Here is a 20,197-nt window from a genome sequence, read left to right as displayed (position 1 = left end):
TAGAACAGAAAGTTCTCTTCCAGACAAATCTGTGGCTCCAAGATCTTTCATCTGTTGCCTTTTGTAAACAACAATCCATCAGTGAAGTTTCCTGAGCACTCTCCAAAGCTCTTGCAAAAGCTGTGGAGTCGATATGTCTAGCATTGGGCAGAGCTCCAGTATTTTAAATCAGGTCTGTTTTAAAGTGTTTGTATGTGACCAACTCTAACAAACCTTTGCCAATTTATCTCCCCAAAAATATGTCTATATCACAGTTCTCCCCATGTCTGCGTGGGTTTCCCATGGTGACTCCAGTTTCCTCCCACCATTCAAAATTGGGTGTAAATTTGGAGGCATGGACTCGCGGGCCAAAATGGCCAGTTACTGATCTGTATGTCAAAAAAATTTTTTAAACCGCCCGAAATGAGAATGATCCTTGTAAATAGAATAAGCTGTCTGAGCAGAAACATTGACAAAATGAAGCTATTCTCGATAAGGATACCTATAGCAAGGATAAATCTCTTCCATACATGGACCAGAAATCTCCCAAGAATGAGGGTTCGATTAATTCTGCATCCAAGCCTCCAAAACATTCCATTGCTATAGGTACCTGAGAAGAACCATAGCTCATTGTTACAGAGGAACTGAATACATTTTTGAGTAGCAGTTTCTATGGTTATTGTCACTGAAGCAGTGGTAATGCCATTTTCCTAAATATAGGAATAAACTATAATAACGTTGAACAAAAGTCCAATATGTGGGAATGGTGTGAAAGAAGAATGAAAACGTGAAGTTAACCTGACTACTTCTTTCATACTGGAAACACAGGCACAATGTGCGAGCCACATTAGCAATGTAAAAACCTCTCAGATGCTGGCAACCACAAATTAGTACTGAAAGAATCATTCCTGCTGCACAATTAAGCAGCCAGGAATAAAGTCTGGTCTCGGTAAAGGATTCTCACAGTATCTCATGTTCATAAAGGACTAAGAGGCTTACTGAAGCAAGAACCTCTTGCGGCTCAAAAGCAAAATAATGTTGATGTTATAAACCTCGAAGGAAACCAGAAAATGCTGGAAGTACTTGGCAGGTTGAGCAGCATCTGTAGAGAGTCAGAGTTAATGTTTCAGGTTGGAGACCCTCCATCAGAACTGGGTGAAGTTACGTTTTCTGGGTTTGTGCTCTTTTCTTTGACAAGGAACATCTAATGTATGATGTGGAAGCAAATAAAAAGTAGTTAATCAGCAAAGAATTTTCTGACCTTGCAAGAACATCCAAGTTATGAAAGGAAAAATATTAATGTAAGCTTTTCATTTATTCCCAAGCCTTTACAGAGTTCTGCTGATGGACCACCCCACAACATATCAAAAGCATTGAACTTCACAAGCTCAAAGTAAAAGTGGAAAACTAGTCAGAAATAATTTTCTCTTTGTAAGTAAATCACGAAAATCTGTAGACACCGTGGTTGAAGTAAAACTGCAAGATGCTGGAGAAGCTCAGCAGGTCAAACAACGTCTTTTATGTAGCAAAGGCGAAGACACAGAACCGACGTTTCGGGCTGGAGCCCTTCCTCAAGGTATGGAAGAATGTCGGCAAGCATCCGAACAAAAGGGTTGGGGGGGGAAAGGGAGGGCAAAGGCAAGAGGTGATAGCTGAAGGAGGGAGGGAGGGGATAGCAGCGATCAGAGGGAAGAGGGATGGCTGAGTGAGTGGAGGGGAAAGGGAGGGAGAAGACCTGGAAAAAAAACAGAAAGGGGAAGGGGAAAAGAAGGCAGATAAGTGAGCAGAAACCAGAGAAGTCGACGTTAATGCTATTTGGCTGGAGAGTGCCCAGACGGAAAATAAGGTGCTGTTTCTCCAATCTGTGGGTGCTCCGAACAAAAGGGTGAGGGGGAAGGAGAGACATGGTTTCTTCTTCTGCTGCTCAACTTCCATTGGTGGCTGCATGGAAAAGCTCATCATGGGATTGCATGGTTCAGGATCTTGTTGAGGCCAACAACAGGTCTCAGTTATTGCAATGCAGTCCCATGTCAATAATGGTTCATGCCGGATCAACATAGGTACTAGGTTTAGAAGCAATGGTTCTCAACCTTTTTTTTCCCACTCACATACCATTTTAAATAATCCCTATGACATCAATGCTCTCTGATTAGTAAGGGATTGCTTAAGGTGGTGTGTGAGTGGGAAGGGAAGATTGAGAATCACTGCTCTAGACCCAATTGTTACTGAAATATTTTGCTTGAGAAAAATTGTCATTGGCCCCTTAAAACCGTGCACATAACAAGTCAATGAGGTACGATTAAAACAGTGGTTTTTCAACCTTTTTCTTTCCACTCGCATACCACCTTAAGCAATCCTTTACTAATCACAGAGCTCCTATGACATGGGGATTACTTAAAGTGGTATGTGGGTGGAAAGAAAAAGGTTGAGAATCACTGGTTTAGAGGCTTCCAGGTGGTTTATTTTTTTCTTTGGCCCTGTAAGAAGCTCTAACATCCATGCTCATTCATTAGCATCTGCAAATGGTATCTGCCAAAACTCCCTATGGGTGGTCCCAGTGGTTCTGCTGCCATCTGTGTTCTTGCAAAGACCTGCCAAATCGCAGGTAATTTTCTGCAACAATATTGCCATTTATTGCCTGTCCCTCATTTCTTTGAAAAGGTGGTGGTGAACCTCCTTTTTGAAAGGCTGCAGTTTTGGCGAAGAAATTCCCACAATGCAGTTGGGGAGGGTGATCTGGGATTCAGACTCTGAAATGCTGAAGAAACAACAGTGTATTTCCAAGTCTGAATGTACTTGGGAGGGGAATTGAGAGATGGTGGTGATCCCATGCATCTGCTGCTATCAATCTTCTTGGTAGTAAAGGTTGTGGATTTGGAAGTTGCTGCTAGAGAAGTCTATGTGAGGAACACAGTTGGTTTTATAAATGAATTGCTGATGTTAAAATGAATTAATGATTGGAGTTCACAGTTCACAATGGTCCATGTACCATTGTAGATGGGATGACAGGAAATAAGAGACTCACCAGAGAATTCCCAGTGCCTGACCCACTCTAATAAGCAGAGTACTTTCTAAGCTTGTAATTGAGTTCCTCATTTCTCTCCACCAAACATTTTCCAAAGCCATGGATAGTGGTCACACTTACTGTTACTATGTGAAATTCTGGTCACCCATTACAGTAAGGACATTAATAAGTTTGAGCAAAGAGATCTGGGAATATAGATACACTGTTCCCTGAAGGTGGACAGGGTTGTAAATAAAGCTTTTTGGCATCTTAGCCTTTATAAATCAAAGTACTAAATATCAGAGTTGGGATGTTATGTTGAAGTTGTTTAAGACATTGGTGAGGTCAAATGTGGAGTAATGTGTGCAGTTCTGGGTGTCTAGCTACAGAAAGGATATCAAAAAGATTGATAGAGTGCAGAGATTTACTTACAGGGAAAGATTAAACAGGTTAGGACTTTATTCCTTGGAGAGAAGAAGAATGAAGAGAAATTAGATGGAGGTTTACAAGATTCTGAGAGATATAGACAGAGTGGATGTGAATAGGTTTTTTTCCACTTAGATTGGGGGAAATAAATACGAGAGGTCATAGTTTTAAGCTGAAATGGGAACGGTTTAGGGGGAACATTAGGAGAAAGGTCTTCACTTTGAGAGTGGTGGGACTGTGGAATGGGCTGCCATCTGATGTGGTGAATGTGGGCTTGATCTTGTGTTTTAATGGATGGGTACATGGATGGGAGAGGTGTGGAGGGTTATGGAATGGGAGCAGGTCAATGGGACTAGCGGAATAATGGTCAGCACAGACTAGAAGAGCCCAATGGCCTGTTTTTTGTGCTGTAGCATTCTATGTTCTATGGAAAGGGTGCAGAGGAGATTCACCAGGATCTTGCCAGGACTGAAGCGCTTGACCTATAGCGGTAAGGCATTCTTTATTCCCTAGAGTGTAAGGAGCTGAGTGATGATCATAAAGGGTTTTATAGAGTGAGTGCTTTATAGAGCTGTAGATGATTCTAGAACTATGGTGGGTATAGGTTTAAGGTAAAGGGAGGAGATTTAAGAGGGACCTAAGAGACCAAATTTTCATTCAGAGGGTGGTGGATAAGGACCAGACTTAAGCAAATGGGACTAGTCTAGAATGTCAACTTGGTCAGCACAGATGAGTTAGACCAAAGGGCCTGTTCTACATTTTAAATTTACTTTTCTCATTTTGTGCAAGACGTTACTTATTATAATTTAAGGTGGTACATAGAATACACATGTCCAAACTCAAATTATCTCATTTTTATGCAGATGTAGATCCACTATGTGAGAAGTGTAAAATTTTTGAAGCTTCACTCTTTTGGGAGAGCCCCAATTTAGGAAGATTTTGGGAAAACGTTTTCCAAACTTTAACAGTGATTTTTACGATCAAAATAAAGCCATGCCCTTTAATTGCCTTGTTTGGTTTTTCTTGAGAATCGAATATACTTCTGTCTGCATCCCAGGAGAAAGTTTTAGCTTTTATCATGTTGATAGCCAGATGAGCAATTTTAATGAAATGGAAAGATGACTCTTCACCTATTCACACACAGTGGATACATGATGCAATGTCCTATTTCAGCTTGGAGAAAATTAGATACAACAATATAGATAGAAAGTTTAAAGTTGACAAGATGTGCACAGGCCCATTCACAGAATGCCATCACGATCGGAAGATTTAAGGTTTGGATGCTCTGGTGATTCTCTGTCTAATGTCTAAAGGTCACTAGTTGATCCATATATCGTACACAAATTTTCCCCTTCAAGTGTCCATGTTTGGCTTTGAGCCAGATGCAAAATATATTTACACAATGGAGTCTGGAGAGAGATTTATAAAATTATCTTTTAATGTAACATAAAACTGTATTGAAAATTCCCTTTGTTAAAGCATATCCACAAACAATATCATTTTGTAAAAAAAATCAAAAGTCATAGAAAGTTTGCTAAATCCTTCCCCACCCCTCCCAAACCTGAAAATAAACATCTCTGCTATATTTACAGATAGATCATCACTCAAGGCACTGAGTTATTGCTAACCGTCAGTTTCAGCTGATCGTCAAACCATCTTGTCCATTAGAAAGCCACTGTGCCTTGGTGTCAGTCTTTGCAAGGTTAGCAAGGCACCTCCTCACTGCAGTGAGACAAGCGTGTATTCTTCCAGTGTTTCGTACAGAAAATTCTTTCAGCTTAGCTTCTGTAAACTGAAAAGCCTTCACTTTGGTGTATCACTGACTTTTGAAAACTTTAAGAGGGATTCACAATAATGGATTTCCTCTTAGATACTAAAAATTGAGAAAAAAATCACAAAACTAGATTTTTATATATATATATATAAAAGTGACAAAACAAAGCCTCTTCCCTTTGAGTGTGCAAATTTGTTTTCAATCAATCTAACAATTAGAAATCTATACAGACCATATGCATAATTGCCATTGAAAATAGAAAACAATATTAAACTATTCACATATTTTTAATCACTAAATTCACTCATGCAGCAAAGATGTTGTTCACCTAAAGCTGGCTATACCGGGATACTTCACTTTGCAGTTTAAGTCTTAAATACAATTCAGCCATCAGGACTGCACCTCTCCCTGTTCTTAAAGGTCAGGCAGAAAAGAATGATCTGGACATGAATATCAATACAATTGGGCAGCAGAAAAGATAGGCACTTGAAAAACTTCCTTCATTTCAACTAAAAGACTTCATAAATCCATTGCAAATGGTACAAATGCATCATTTTCAACCCTTGTAAATGGGTCCAGTGACAGTGCAAACAATAAGGAACAAGAATATCGTCACAGAAAGAGAGAAGAGAAATGCTCAACCAGTTGCCTGGAGACCTCGCCAGGTTATAGGCTGCCTCTGGTACGCAGAAGATGGCCTTGGTAAGGGAGAAACAAACAATCTTTTGAGTTCCAAAATAAAACTTTGTGTCTGAGAACTGACAGTTTTTCTCCCTTGTGCGGGAGTTATGCATTTTCTCAGACAGCTGATGAAATGAAGCAAATCTGCCTTGGAATGGGATCATGGGGCTGGCCGATGGATGGGAAGGAAATTGACTTTGTTCTCATCTGCGTCACTTCTCAGTAGCTAATTACACGGTATCATTGGTGTCTGCTGCAAATGAATCCACCAGGTTTGAGGGCAAGCATGGGAATCATCCAAACACTGAACTCCGAGAACAAGCTGCTGGATCACATAGGGCATGCCGATTTGCGGAATTCCTTCAATTGAGAGATGAATGAGCAGAGAGCTAACTTTATACTGCAGGAAATGCAGGATCAGAGAGGCATCTGGGATTAGCCTACCCTGCGTGAGTTTTAACCTGGACTGGATATATCGTGGCACTCGAGACTTTGCAATCTTGCAGGCCATTTATTCCTGTATGCATGAGTCAACAACAATAAAATGATCAGACAGCAAAATATTTTCATACGGTGGTAGATGTGACATTCAAACTGAACTGCAAAAGTTCCTAGAAGAACATGAAGGCTATTCAGGGACATCTGTTTCTGCTTCAGGCATTCATCTAACTGCCAAGTAAACCCCAAGACTTGCATATTAACTTTCTATTTTTTTAAAAATAAAAGCTTTTACTGAAAAATAAAGCCACAGGTTTTGCCAATATCAACTAATCCTATGTCCATTTCTGCACAAGCTCAATATACTCAGAACAGTTGCTGAAGAGCAGATATCTATTCTTGGTTTTCACAGTACAGAGGTGTAGCTACAACCTTGCTTGCCTGCACCTGATCAGTGTACCAACGTGCATTGGTTTTGAACAGAATCTGTGTGCAAATTGAACCAGCACAGGAATGCATGCACCACTGATATCGACATGCACCACTGATATCGACAGCATTGTATCTGTATTTTTTTCTTGTGTTATGTCACAAAAATTGTTCCAGTTTAGATCTGGCCATCCAGCTGATCATTGGGAATGTAAGAATTGTGAATGCCTAATATATCAAATCAGGAATTCAGGAAAGGATTCTTAACTCAAAGACATCACGGATGTGGAATGTGGTTTCACAAGAAGGCAATGAAGCTTTGTTTAAGAGGATGCTGGACAGACAAGAGAGATGATTAGAAGGATGTGCAGCCAGAGATGAGAAGAAGCTTGCACAGTGCTATTGATCCAATTGAGTCAAATGCTTGATTTTGATGCTGGAAAGATTATATACTTCAATGAAATAAATGGCAGCTACAAATGTATAAAACGTATATCTCATCAAATCAGCATCCTGAATGAGCAAACATGCTTAGGATGGAAGTAAAATGCAAATGGACTAAATTACTAATGGGAGACATTGGTTTCAGATTTAAATCTGAATGCAAATAGTTCTCTGACAACAAGTCTCCAAGTCGCGCTAGTCTCGGTATCATAACCTGCGCCTAGAGTGGTGCCAATTTCTTTCAAGCCCTTGCACACATCCACTCCATTGTATCTAAATAAAAAGCACCTTCCTCTTTCTGAGGACCAGAAGTCTGGAGTCCTCACAGGTCGAGAGAGCGAGGACAGGGACAGTGCAGAGGCCATTACCTTTAAGTTTCTCTAATTGGAAGTACTTCCATCTCACACCCTGCCAACAAACTACGTGCACAATGCACTTAGGTTAGTGGTTCGAGTGTAATTCTGTGGTAGAACCCAAAATTTCAGTGCATAATTTATGTTTTTGTTCTCTAATAAATAACGTTGAGAAAGAAAGCTTGTGTTATGATCATTCTCTCTAATCTGCACATAAATGGTGAAACAGCAAACATGATGGGCCAGTTTTTTTCTTCCCTTTGGCACAACTATTCGCACAATATCATTGTGGTCTTTGTAATCCAAACTCCGAAAAGGATGGAGGGCTCTGTGCAGTAGACGCTTTCCGCGGGGTCACTGTCGCGTCCACAGTTTATGCCAGCGCTCTTAGCGGCAGCTCCAGGCAAAGTGCTTCCAGCTTGTTGCTACCACCGACCACTGATGCTGGCAACTTCGGAGTGATATTGTCGCGGCAACCGGCCACTTGCTCCGCCTTCCAGAAACGTTGAACGCATGCTTGGGGGCTCAAAAGGCTTTCGACAGTTTTTGTTCAATTCTGAAAAGGAAGCAAAGAACAAGAACTTGGAGATGCTGGTTCCAGGTAAGACTCTAATTGTATGCGCCATTTTAATGCCATTTACTATAATGCCACTTTGTTGCCATATCAATTCTCCGTTCTTCTGTTTGTTTACAGATCCTGAACGCAACAAATCCTGGATAGACCAGTGCCCAATAATATACATTCTACACGAGGGCCAGGAACAGCTCTCTTCCAAAAAGGGAGAGTCAAACCACCCAGCCTTTAGCATTCAAAAAAATTCTTCAACAAAGTCCTCAAGTTCACCATTCACTCAAAAAGAACTGTGTAAATGCCATGGCTCCTGGAACTGTAGCTGCAGCTCTGGAAATCTGAAATGAAAAGAATAGAATGCTTGGAGACATTCAATAAGCCAGATAGCGCCTGTGGAGAAGGAAGGAGTTAATGGGTCATTTGAAGAATTGGGAAGTCCGTTATCAAATATGTTTTAGTTTCAGAGAACGCAGGGAATTTATATGTTGGGGCAGAGACAAAGAACGAGTGAACGTCACATTTGACAGGGGTATCAGCTGGGGAAGGATCCTGGAGGATTGCTAATAGCAGCTGATTTGATGTAGAAGACGTAGAGAGAAGGAGAATAGTGGAGAGACAAAGTCCTCAGTTGCTGGAAATCTGAAATAACAGAGGCTGTTGACAATGCTCCGCAGGTAGCGTTAACTCTAATTTGCATATCGCTGCAACAAGTCCAGGCCCTACACTCTTCCCCCAGGCCCTACACTCTTCCTTGGAACATCTGGACAACCAAGGGCACTGATGTCACACCATTACTTATTTTCAGCTCAATCCTTCAACATAGCCATGCTAAACAAATTCCGAGGCCTTTCCCTTCTGAAATTGGATGCATGGCTTCCTGTCCTGCAGATCTCACCACCATGATCACCCTTAACACTTATGCCTTGCAATGGTATATACCAGGGGTGGGCAACCTACGGCCTGTGGGCTGGATCCAGGCCATGATCTAAATTTATCCCGCTTGTAGGCCTCCGGATCCGGCCCAAAATCTAAATTTATCCAGCCTACAGGCCTCAAGATCTGGCCCATGATCTAAATTTATCCTTTTACAGCGCCACTACCCCCTCTGATCCAACGGTGCCGCCATCCTGTCCACTTTACCACTGCTGTCCCCCCCCCGATCCACGCTGCCACCACCCTGCCCCCCCCCCCCCCCACCCCGGGTCCAACCCCACTGAAAAATCAGCGTGGTCTGCCATTCAACAAGTGACTCACCATTTTGGCCCATGCATAGTAAAAGGTTGACCCCTCCACTACCCCGGTAAATACTCTGCCCTTTACTATACTCCTTGTGAATCCAGTGGCCACACATTGCTAAAACTCCATCAATAAATTCATAGATAACATTACTTCATCGGCCAGATCTCAAACAAGTTGGAATATAGAAGGGAGATAGTGGGACTAATGGCTTGATACCAGTAGAACAATCTCTTCTGCAACATCAGCAAGACTAAGGAGCTGGTGATAGACTTCCTGAAGATGGTCAGAGCTCACTCTCCCATCTGTATCAACAGTGCAAAGGTGGAGCTAACAGACAGCTTTTAAAATCTAAGGAGCAAACATCTCTAATGATCCATCCCAGCCAAGCGGCATACCAGCACCTCTACGTCCTCAGAGACCTGGGGAAATTTGGCACGTTACTTGCATCCATTAAAAACTTTCACCTCTGAAAAAAATCCAGAGTGCAAGGAACTGCAGAGGGTTGTGAAGGCGGCTTGCACCATCACACAAACACCCCTCCCTTCCGTCCACACTTCCCACTGCCTTGGAAGAATCAGCAGGCTCTCATACCACCCGGTCACGTTCTCTTCACCTGCCTTCCTGTCTGGAAGAAGAATCACGCGAGTGAGATTACACAGCATCAGATTCAAGGATAGTTCTCTATCAGACCCCGAACATCCTTGTAATATGAAAAAGATATTGCCTCTCCTTTGCATCATCTGATCTCTCTCTCTCTGTAACTGCATTTTGATACTGTATCTTGATTGCTCTATTATGTATGAGGCTTCTATCCCAACTGCTCGCAAAAACAAACTGTAAGCAGCGAGAGAGGAAGAGACATTGGAGGGGGTGTTTATTATGGAGGAGGTGGAAGGTGGAGGCAGTTGAGCTGGAAAAAAGCTGTGTGATCCATGGTTGAGGAGAAAGGAAAACATCTCCAAAGCACTAACATCGGTCTCATCATCACAGTGCCACACGAATGAATGATTAGGAGGACATCGACCACATTGGGACCATTCAGCCCATTGAGATGGCTCTGCCCTTTGAATCATTCCTCTCAACCACATTCTCCTGCACTCTCCCTGCAACCTTTGACACCTTTATTACACAAGAACCTATCAAGTCCCAGCGTATTCAATCTCTCCTCTTAACTCAAGCCCTCCAGTCCCAGCAACAGTTGTGGAGATGCCTGCAGGAAGAAGGAATCTCAGGGTGGTATGTGATGATATGTATGTACTCTGACAATAAATCTAAAACCTGAAAATCTGATAGGCCAGTTTCCCCTTGGCGCTGCCTTTCATCATTTTCACAGACCATGACAATTACCAGGAAAATTTTTAAAAATGCAGATAATGGAAATCTAAAATAAAAACAAAAAATGTTTGTCAGGTCACAGTGCATCTGTGGAAAGAGAAAAGAGTTAATAACAATGAATTTATTGTCATACGCACTGCAGAATGCACTGCAGCAGAACAGGTACTTGAAAAGAAAATCTCTAATAGTAAACTAATTGAATTAAGAATCAATAAATACATAGAAAATAAATATTTACAGTAATCCTTGTGCAAAAAAAAAGTGGCTTGCAATGGTGCAAATGGTCCTTTTATGTTGTCGGAACAGTCTGTGATTACTGTAACGGGTGGTGGGGGGGGGGGAGTGCAAGACTCCGATACCTGATGGAAAGAAATGGCTCTTGAACCTAGAGGTGCTGGTTTTCAGGCTTATATTTCAGAGAGTATTTCAGGTTAAAGAAGCCCTTTCAGAGACACGATCCTTCTCCCCATTCTCCATGTTGGTTAACAAATCCTTCCCAGTTCTGACAAGGGGTGTTCAACCTGAAATGTTAACACTGTCTTTATTTCCTACAGGTGCCGCTGAGTATTTCCAGTTCATTCAGGTTTTGCTTTTATTATTTTTGTTCTCACAATCGTTGCTTTTTGGGAAGGAACAAATTGGACACCGACCTGAAATCGCAAGCAGCATTTTCCTTCTGGCACCGAATGTGGTGATCCCAAGCTCCTTCAAGTCCTGGTCAGTCAGGGTAAGGAAGGTCTGAATGTCAATCTGAGAAGTCACAAGAAGGCCAGAGATGAATACCATTTCACTGGATACGGTATGTAGAAAAAAAATACCCTCTCAACCATTATCACCATCAAATATTTACTCATTTATTTTATTACTAACAGATATCGGAAGCATCTGAGTGGCTGCGTATGACTTGCTTCAGGGGCAATGGCATGTGGGGAGCTTGACTGGGGCAGTACACCACCCCACTTATGCAGGTGCCCTAAGGCGAACTCGGGAAGGATGGAAACCTCCAGTGGAGCAGAAAAGCAAGAGCTCACTTGACCGATGGATAAAATGTTACTATTATGTGTCGTTTATTTCGATGAAGGTGGAGGTAACCGGGGAGAATTTTACTCACGCAAACTTGAAATGGCTAAAACTTGTGCAGGCCATGAGCGCATGCATTTTCAGGACAGGCTCCACTGTGGGCTCGGCGACCAAAGGCCCTCTGCCTGGCAACGGGTGCTATGGGGAATTGGGATCGGGCCGCAGATGCTGATGGCTTTGCGAGGAGTGGGACCCCGTGGGTTGAGGAGTTGAGCGAGCGATAGAGAGAGAGAGTAGGCAGCTGGGTATGGAGGCTTGAGTTCAGAGACTACATTGGAGGAGGGAGTTGTGTGATCGTTGACCACTCTCTATCGCTGAGGAGACTCTCTTATCTCCTTTTTTTTCCCAAAATGGCACCAGAGTGTGGGCGACTCTTTGCCACCACCCTCTCTTTCCAAATACCCTTTAATTCACTGGCAAGAATTTAAAAAAACACGGAAAAATCTATTAAACTAACCCCAGTGAAATTACATGCATTTCTTTGATATTCAATGAGGAGCGGTAGGACTGACCTCTTGTTGTTGAAAGATATCCGTGTATTTGCCTAAACCGAGCTTGCTAAAGAGTTCGGGCAATTCTGTGCCTTTGAAGGAGTTATTCAGGCTGCAGCCATTGCTGCCCATCAGTGAGGAAATGCAGTCCATGTAATTAGTGCAGGTCAGGTAGTGCTCCGCTGACAAGACAGAAAAAAAACAAGTCGAATATTATATCAGAAAAATATATTATAGGCTCACTGGGGGAAAATGATCAGGCAAAGTGGGCTCATGGTGAATTAGTAGTGTTACGAGCCTAGAGGACCCCAAAACCCAACAGCAATAGATATTCACCAAGACAAATGGTTACTTAAACAAAAGTTGCTTTTAATGATCTTTACGCATGAAAACAGAATCACACTTTAATTTATCACTATTGACTTACTTAACCTAACTTAAACCCTTTCTAATTCTAAGTGCACGTGTATGTAATGAGTGTATAAGTTCAGAAAAGTTCTTTGGTTCACAGTCCAATCTCACTTCTCATTCCTCCAAGTTCACTGGTTGCAGGCAATTCTTATACTGTGCACAGAATTTAACATTTATAATGTTCACCAGGCTTTGGTACTTGAAAAGTAAATGGTTACCGCTCAGGAAGGTTCTTGTCAGTTTTCAGAGAGAGATTTGTTGTTCCAGGACATCCACAACTGATATACTTCCATCAGCCACTTCAGTGACATACTGACAAAACTTGCCCCATCAGGGTTCTCCAGATGATAATCTCTTTCTTTCAGGTCACCACAAAGTGCCTTTTTGTTTCTCTTATTCCAAGAGAAACATTAGACAGCCAGTCCTCTCCTCTTGTATAAACCACAAGGGCTTTAACCAGGCCATCTTCCAAATGGGGCTTTCCACAAGCTTGCGAGCTTGTCCTGTTCCAGTCCCAGCTGTTATTGCTGGCTGTAACACTGTAGAAGTGATCTGTGTGTGTGTGTGTGTGTGTGTGTGTGTGTGTGTGTGTGTTTGTGTGTGTGTGTCTCTCTCTCTCTCTCTTAGAGAGAAAGCCAGTTTGATTCTCTCTGCTTGCAAAACCACATGACCCTCTTAGAACAGCTTGGATCTTACAGAATGGTATTCAGCGGATTTATGGGGATTTACAGGACGTCTTCAGTTTGCCAGAGAGAAGACAGGACCAGAAGAAGATGATTAATATGGGAGAGGAAGAATATGAAAATAAAAGGGAAATTTGGGACATACCTAACATTGTGTCCATAAAACGATCCTGTGTTGTTTCCATAATTGTTAGCTCATCCATATCTTATGATAGTTCTGTTTTCACAACATGAACGTCTGCAAATGCTGGGGACGAGTACAATGCGTAAATGTGCTGGAGAAACTCAGCATCCATGGGAAGTAGAAGGCAACCAACATTTTGGGCCTGGGGCATTTGACCCCAGGATCTGCAGGCTTTCTTGCTAAAGAGCCCAGGCCTGAAACGCTGGTTGTCCTTTACTTCCTACGGATGCTACGTGACCTGCTGAGTTTCTGCAGCGCATTGGCGTATTGCACAGTTTCCACAACACTTCTTGTTAACAGATGCAATATTATCATCATGTTGGCAAGATAATGGAATGAAACAAAACCTTGAATATAAAAAAATGGTGAGAAGTATCAATATTACAGCACACTCCAATGAGGAAAGTCCTCCATCACAACACCTGAAATGCTTACATGGGTTATTTTTTTGCTTGGGGGTGTTGATAGATGTTGGGAATTCAGCGTGAGAGCCATTCCGATCCCTCCAGTTATCAGAATCACTGCCACCCCCAAGGCACTCCCGACTGTTTGACCGTGATAGTGACACTGGCGATGAAGACTGCGGAGAAAAATTACCATTAAATGCTGTTGATAACTCTTCTCTTAACTGGAGTGAACATCTTCAAACTATGATGGAACATTCAAAACCATACCAAGCTTTGGAACTGAACAATCACACCCTATCTTTTGGATGCCTAGCTTACTGAGAGAATTCTGACTGAATACACAATTACAAGCAAGTTGTACTGTTTCCCTCTCCAGCACAGAGGCAGCAGTATTTTTGAACTTGACCAAAAGCCATCTACTAGAGGAAGCCACTATTGCCATTATATTCCTCAGTGGATAACATGGGCTGTGAGAGCCCACCTCTGGCCTAAATCGGCTGGCCTCACTGAGAGGTTAGAATGATCAGAACTAACCAGATAGGCTGGGACTTTATCCCCTAAGAAAGGGATGGTTGACAGTGAAAGACCTAGCTTCAGTCTTTAAAGTGATGAAGGTGCTTGAGTTGAATGTAGTTCTGCTTATAGGACAAACTGAATGAAAAATAATGCATTTTTTTAAAATTCCCTCAAAATTTGGAACTTATCACTGCATGGACCAAATAGGAGAGATTTGTTTCAAGGTAAGTCAGATAAAATAGAAAATGATAAGACAATGAGGAGGGGTATTAGATGGCTTTTGTGAGCATAACAGTGAATTGAACTGAATTACAGTACGTTTCCCCATATCCAAAATGCTGTTAACCAAACTGTTCTATTATCCAAACTTACTTTCAGTGGCGACATGATGTCGCAAAGTGAAAAAAATTGATCTTTTATTAAATTTATGCTGTTATCTTATTTTGTAAGGAGAGATTACGTTTTTTTTTTGGTAAGAATTAAACATCATTTCATGCTTGAAAAGCCTTCCATTTTTTTTTTGTTGTTATTGTTTAACCGCTGATACAAGTATTCTGCTGATGCTACTGGGCAGCTTTAAGCCACTATTCTGTTATCCAAAAAATCCAATTAACTGAAAAGCGTCCGGTACCAAGCATTTTGGATTTGGGGAAATGTACTGTACTTATTGCCACATGTACCTTGATACAGTGAAAAACATTGTTTTGCGTTCTATTCACAGGCAAGTCAGCCACTGCATAGTACAGCAGGTGGTGCACAGGAAAATGCTGGAATAGACAGAAGTGCAGGGTATAGTGTTTAAGAGAAAAGTACAGTTAATAGTGCAAGGCATCGTATTACACTAATGGGTGGTCCATTCCATGAGTCTGGTAACAGAAAGAAAGAAACTAGCCTTGAATCTGGAGGGACGTGTTTCCAAACTCTTGAGCCCTCTGCTTGAATGGAGTGGGAAGTATCTTTTAACATGTCAGCCACTTTCCGCAAGCAGTGGGAAGTGCAGGCGGGGGTGATAAGGGGAGGCTGGTCTGTGTGTTGGCTTGAACTGCACTCATAACTCTCTGTTCCCATACCAAGCTATACCATATTGGCATAAACCACTTAAGCAAAGGGCATTTTTCTGCATGTATCAATGTAATTCTAAGAATTCAGTTGCTTGTTGAATGTGCTTCATCAATCCTATATCCAGTTCCAGAGGCCTTTTACTATTAGCCTATTGTAATCATAAAGGCAGTCAAATGTGGCAACACTTTGTGGAGGTCTTTGGCAAACTATCTGAGGCTTCCAATAATGGAAGATTCTTTCACTTCCTGAAACTGATCACTTCCCACACCTACAGCACCGCAGTCACCAATCAATCAATGGGGTTTGGCTGGAAGATCAGTCACCTGAGGTTATTCTAGATAAGTTAAAACAGAAGTGGTAAAACTGCTATGAGAGCACAGTGTGGTGTGAAAGAGCTGAAAGTGAAACAGCGGGAAGGAAAAAGGGAGCGATAAAGAGAGATGAGCGAGAAGAAAAATTGGGAAACTGTTGTGAAACAATAAAGGTAGATTTTGTTTGACATACAGCATGGTAACCGGCCCTTCCTCCCCTTTAGCCCGTGCCGCCCAATTAACCTACAACCCTGGTACATTTTGAAGGGTGGGAGGAAACCTGAGCACCTGGAGGAAACCCACAGAGACACAGGGAGGATGTACAGACAGCACCGGATTTGAACTTGCGTCGCTGGTGCTATAATAGCTAACCATGCAGGAAAGCAGATATTGAGGTTGAAAAGTGAGGAATAGATGGAGCGAGGGTGGCCATGAGGATGGAAATACAAATATACAACAGGAGAAAGTAGCACGAAGAAAGTCAGATAGAGAAAAACAGGAATGGGCATTAACTTGGGAGGGATGAGAAGGGAATGTGGACAGACAGTGGGGGAGTGACATGTTTTGTGAATGCATGAGGAGGAAAAAGGGAAAGAATCTAATGTCAGGAGTCACAACAGCAGCGTGAGAGGTTCCATATGCTGAAGTGTGGGGTCCCTTAGCAAATTACACATTTTTCACTGTGGTGCAAAATTCTACACACAGCTGAGATAATGTGCCGAATGTAACAATCTATATTCCTGCTCCAAGAACAAGATTTCATATTAATGCTCAGGTCTAGCGTGGTTTAACTTTGGCCAGATAGTATTCAAGATAAAGGGCATTTCTGTGCATTTCAGGGAAAAAAAACCCCTCTCTTTCGTGTTTTCTCAAGGACTATCACCTCAATATAGTCTAGGGTTAAGCCTTGAGGTGAACCGGCCCTCCACCTAACATTGTTAATGTACAGAGTTTCAAAGTTTCATGCGTTTAATTTGCTGGAAGGCAATCATAGTTCCAGTCTCAGAAACTTAAAAAGGAATCTGCTAACAGCAATATGCTGAGAGTAATTAATAACATGTGGCCAGGTTTCTGGCTGAAACCGAGCATTCATCATTCTTCCTTGAATTTTGCCATTGTTTACCCAGCAAGAAGCCTGCTTCATGGGTTTAAAAGCAATGGGATTCAGCACTTCTATACTCAGCCAGCCCTTGCCGCCAAGCAAAATATGAAATCTGATAGAGATAAATCATTGCTTTCAAGGTAAAGATACGATTATTTTTGGACTGTTGTCAGGTATGTTATTACCTGACATCTGGTTAAAACTAAGTGAAAGGAATTACATTTCATGTGATGCGGCAAAATAATTCAATGTCACATTGCCGCAGCTGCATCCCCAAGCCAACCAATGCTCAGTGGTGGCTAAAGCCGCTGAGTGAATGCACCATGAAAACGAAAACAAAATATAGAACGGCATCAGCTACCTCGTATGTGGTCGACATGGATGGTTTGTAGGACACGTGATTGGTGCGTCTTAGTTCTTTGATTGTTTCTGCAGGCATTGATTTGGAGAACCCAAGGCCACTCCATGTATTTGTCGGGGTCCTTACTTCAGTTACCACCGGTTTCTTCAGCATAGCTTCACCGAAACAGAAATTTAAGACAGTGTTATAAGAGAGGAGATTTTTTCAACTCGCCAAAGATTTTTTTTTCTTGCAGTTTAACACTGGCCACGAGGGTCCAACTCGTATACTTCAGGAGGCAAAGCCAAATGGCCTTTCAAGCAACTTGAGCTCCCCAGGACAGGGTCCAAATTTTTGAGCTAGCACAGGCCTCCAACAGGAATAGCTCATCACTACCTGAGACATCTTGGAATACAACCTCACTAGCAAAAAAAATACTTCTATTAAAATGACAAAATTAATTATATTTTCAACAGCACGTACTCCTTTTGCAGCTCATTTTAAAATGGTATCAGTCAAGAAATTAAATAAAATTGTTTGTAACTCATTAACCAGATTCATTTGAAGGGGATCATGCTTCTGAGCTTGTTAATATTATTTGGTCTCCTTCACTTGAATGGTGCCAATGACCCCAGACTGTTTATCCTGGAACATTCTAGGTGTTGCAGTTTTTAGTTTGCTTTTTAACATTCTTCCATGTAGGGGAATCTGAAGGAACATCATTTGCACCTTACGCATCTCCTGCAATTTATGTAACCAGAGTTTGAAGCTACATGTTTTAAGTGAATGCCATTAAAGGCTTTTACACGAACGTTGGGCAGGATTAACTATTTTCAAAACACTTGGCATATAACTCATGAACCCAAGAAAGTGTATGGCCATTTACTGTCAAAATATAGATATAGACCAGCATGACAAAAGTAATTATTATAGATGCAAATTAGAATTCATTTCACACAAGTTGACAGAGAAACGAGAGCTTTGAATGTGCTGTCGCCACAGAACCTTTCAAAATAAAAACAAAGGCCATTCAACATGAATGGACAGTGAATTAGAGGCAGGCACGCAGCTCGCAGCAACCCCTGGCAAGAGTCTGGAAGAGGAACAACTTTCGTGAGCTGTTGACAAACAGCAAGAGGTTAGAGGTTAATGTCACACCACATACCTTTGGTTGCTAACAGCTTCTTCTGTTCATAGTCAAAAGCCTGAAAATGTAAAAAAAAAGACACAATGGCTTAACAGCTCACTGAAATATTCCTGCAACTCTTGCTGGGTGTTTTGATGGGTCTACTGAAGGGGAGATGAACTCACACCGAAATGTGGCTGTCAGTCTCTGCAGTATTTTAAGCAATCAGAATAGAATAATCAATCCAATGTTAATGCTACGAACAGAAATATTTTATTTCTGGATCAATGCAATTTTCTAGTAAACCTCAATTCATTCAGAAATATGAAATGCTGGCCCCTCCATTGTGAGTCTGATTAGCCACAGACAGCAATCTGGCCTAACAGGTCGTGTTGCTGTCTCACAGCTCCAGTTCGATGGTTGCCCTTTGATGCTGTCTGCATTGAATTTACGCATTCTGGCTATCACCCTAGGGCTTCCCTTGGGTGTTCCAGTTCCTTTCCACATCCCAAATGAGCGCTGGTTGTGAGGTGAATTCACAACTGTACCCCTTGGTACAGGTGGCTGGTGGGAGGGTCCAAGGGAGTAAACAGGCAAAGGTTATGGGGAATGGAATCAATGAGGTTACTTTGAGGGTCAGCAGAGATTCAATGGGCCAAATGGACTCCTTCAAAGGAGAAGATGACAAACAAGAGATATTGCCCATGCGGTGAGTTGATGGATGGAGACCCTGGAGGAAATGACCCAGCCAATGTGATGACATTTTGAATATATACGTGAACTTGTCCACCATTTTCACAACCTCAAGGTGTCTAAAAAATGATACACAATCAAAAAGTGTATCAGTGCAAGCATAACCACAGCTGTAATGTTATAAATATCGCAGCTAACAGATATGTGCAGATCAATGATATTTGTAAATTTGGTGGAGGGTGGAAGGGGTGACCGAACAGGGTGAAAGCCAATGGTAACAGTTTCTGTGAAGATGGGGCAGGATGATAGAAATAGAAGATGAGTAAGTACAGTGGTCCCCCTTATCCACGGTTTCAGTTATCCGTGGTCCAAAAATTTTACATGGAAACTTCTGGAAATAAACTATTCATACATTTTAAATTGTACGCCATTCAGAGTGGTGTGATGACATCTCGCACCGTCCCGCCCGGGACATGAACCATTCCTTTGTCCAGGGTATCCATGCTGTACATGTTACCCACCTGTTAGTCACTTAGCAGCCATCTTGGTTATCAGATCGACATAGTATAGGATTCAGGCACCCGCTGTGGGGTTTTGGAATATATCCCCTGCGGATAAGGCAGGACTACTGTACAGGCAGAAACATTTTATTCCTCAATATAACACCATTGGCAATTTAAACATGCAGCATTCTCTCTGGAATGCACTGTGATATCAACCTTGATTTTGTGCTCAAGGCATGGATTAGGACTTGAACCAGATATATCAATCCCACCAACGTGACAGTGATTTTTTTTTTTTGGTGGTGAGTGGGGATTAGTGTTGGAGGGAATGGCAAACAGATGACCAACCAGAGTTTGCATCAGTGACATTAGGTTAAAAAAATGTTTTTTTCTGAATTTTTACATTAAAACCCCAAGCAATTAACCCGCCCCCACTTCTTCAGGCTGTGGGAGAACATGGGAGCACCCACAGGAAACACAAGCAGTAAAATCCACATAGTCAGCGCCCAAGATCAGGGACAAACCCCAGTCCCTGGAGCAGTGAGGCGTCAGCACTACCTGCTGTTCCACAATGCTGAGCTGCGACACTGAATCAAATGTAATATGGTCTCATCA

At 42.0% G+C, this 20,197-nt stretch overlaps 1 protein-coding gene across 5 annotated transcripts in view; it reads right to left on the bottom strand.

The window, feature by feature from the left end:
* Positions 1-4,825: 4,825 nt before the first annotated feature.
* The window catches only part of LOC138744475 (protein bicaudal C homolog 1-like), a 284,405-nt gene continuing 269,033 nt past the window's right edge, over positions 4,826-20,197 (bottom strand). For all 5 annotated transcript variants that reach the window (XM_069900687.1, XM_069900689.1, XM_069900688.1 and 2 more), the window contains 6 exons: positions 18,426-18,465; positions 17,282-17,436; positions 13,958-14,102; positions 12,266-12,426; positions 11,324-11,423; positions 4,826-8,084 (listed from right to left, as the gene is read on the bottom strand). In XM_069900687.1, the coding sequence (XP_069756788.1) occupies positions 7,954-8,084; positions 11,324-11,423; positions 12,266-12,426; positions 13,958-14,102; positions 17,282-17,436; positions 18,426-18,465 (732 nt within the window). In that variant the 3' untranslated portion in view covers positions 4,826-7,953. The remainder of the gene's footprint in view (positions 8,085-11,323; positions 11,424-12,265; positions 12,427-13,957; positions 14,103-17,281; positions 17,437-18,425; positions 18,466-20,197) is intronic.

This window comes from Narcine bancroftii, chromosome 10 (assembly GCF_036971445.1).
Source record: "Narcine bancroftii isolate sNarBan1 chromosome 10, sNarBan1.hap1, whole genome shotgun sequence".
In the NCBI taxonomy this organism is placed as follows: Eukaryota; Metazoa; Chordata; class Chondrichthyes; order Torpediniformes; family Narcinidae; genus Narcine; species Narcine bancroftii.
Note: the sequence above shows the minus strand (reverse complement) of the source record. Positions and strands in the feature narration are given on the sequence as shown.